Source organism: Myotis davidii, unplaced genomic scaffold (genome assembly GCF_000327345.1).
Source record: "Myotis davidii unplaced genomic scaffold, ASM32734v1 scaffold370, whole genome shotgun sequence".
Lineage (NCBI taxonomy): Eukaryota > Metazoa > Chordata > Mammalia > Chiroptera > Vespertilionidae > Myotis > Myotis davidii.
The window spans coordinates 16,163,404-16,164,704 of record NW_006288615.1 but is presented as its reverse complement, the minus strand read 5'-3'; the positions used below and the strand labels follow the sequence as shown (position 1 = coordinate 16,164,704).

Sequence of the window (1,301 nt, the reverse complement as noted above, 5' to 3'; positions counted from 1 at the left end):
TGTAATTATAATTGTGAGGTAGTGTGAATTGTTGTTATTTTGATCTTTACTGTACCAGATGAAGAAAATGAGACTTTAAGTATGTGGAAGACAGAGGAGAGAAATTCCATTCTAAATAATTAAATGTGGGATAATAGAAAGCATATTGTGCAAAGAATTCCAATTTATTTTGTAGACTATTAAGTGAAGCATAACTCCTAACTCTTTAAATGTGGATTATGCACAGTGAATTTCTTCTACACAGTACAATATGGAAGGAGGAGTAGCATGGTTAAAACACTTTTACAGCAGAGAAACCTGATAATCTCAGCAAGGTGATCAAGGATAAGATCAACAGTGATAAGTCATGTTGGTACAATGCACCCTTGATATGATGTGATGAAAATGGCACTGTACTTCTTTGAACTTCCTCCAAAAACACATATCTTCAGTCTAATAATTAGAAAAACATTGGTCTAATCTTAATTGTGAGGCATTCAACAAAATATGCCTCAAAACTTTCAAGTTCACCAAAAAAAAAAAACTCCCCCGAAAATGTCAAAGTCAACAGGAGCCTAAGGAGTTGATAAATAAATGTAACGTGATATCCTGGACAAGATCCCAGGTGAGATAAAGGACATTAGATGAAAGCAAGTAAAACCAGAAAAAAATGTGGACTTTAATTAATAATAATGCATCAATATTTATTCATTAATTAGGACAACTGTACCATATTAAAGCAACCCCGCCGCCTTACACATGGTGAGGAGCGAAGGCGGCGGCGGCGGGAGAGGATGCGGGAAGCGGCGGCGGACACGGCCGGAGCGGTCCGGGGAATTTTTTTTCCTATTTTGATTGACTGTGCGGGAAACACAAAAGGTGGAGCCTCCAGCCCAAAAGGGGGGAAGAGGGTGACAGATCGCCCGGAAGTCCCGCCCCTCTTCTCCGCGTTCATTCGCCGCCACGCTCACTGTCGGCGGTGCTCATTGGTCTGGACCCCTGTCCGTCGCTCGGCCCGGCTGCGCGCTTCCTGTTTGCCCCCCGGGTGGAGGGGAGAGACAATGAGCGGCCTAGGTAGCGTAGGTTCCCGAAAGCGGCTACAGCTCGCCTATTACCCCGCTGTGCCCGACTTGCTTGCCGGCTGCCGCTGCCAGGCCCGAGGCGCAGGCCTCTTCCGCCTCGCAGACGCTCGACACAGGCCTGGCCAAGCTGGAGCGGAGCTGAGCTGGGGAGGAAGTCGTTCCCCGGTGGCTCAGCTCCACTCGACGCTTCCTCCATCCCGGCGGCAGCCTCGGCCGGATCTCCCCTGGGCCTCGCGCGCG

The 1,301-nt window shown here is 48.1% G+C and overlaps 1 protein-coding gene across 1 annotated transcript in view; it reads right to left on the bottom strand.

Moving 5' to 3' along the window:
• Positions 1-934, bottom strand: part of SP3 (Sp3 transcription factor) — a 69,463-nt gene extending 68,529 nt beyond the window's left edge. The window contains exon 1 of the mRNA XM_015561825.1: positions 737-934. Coding sequence (XP_015417311.1) covers positions 737-934 — 198 coding nt within the window. The remainder of the gene's footprint in view (positions 1-736) is intronic.
• Between the last annotated feature and the right edge of the window lie 367 nt (positions 935-1,301).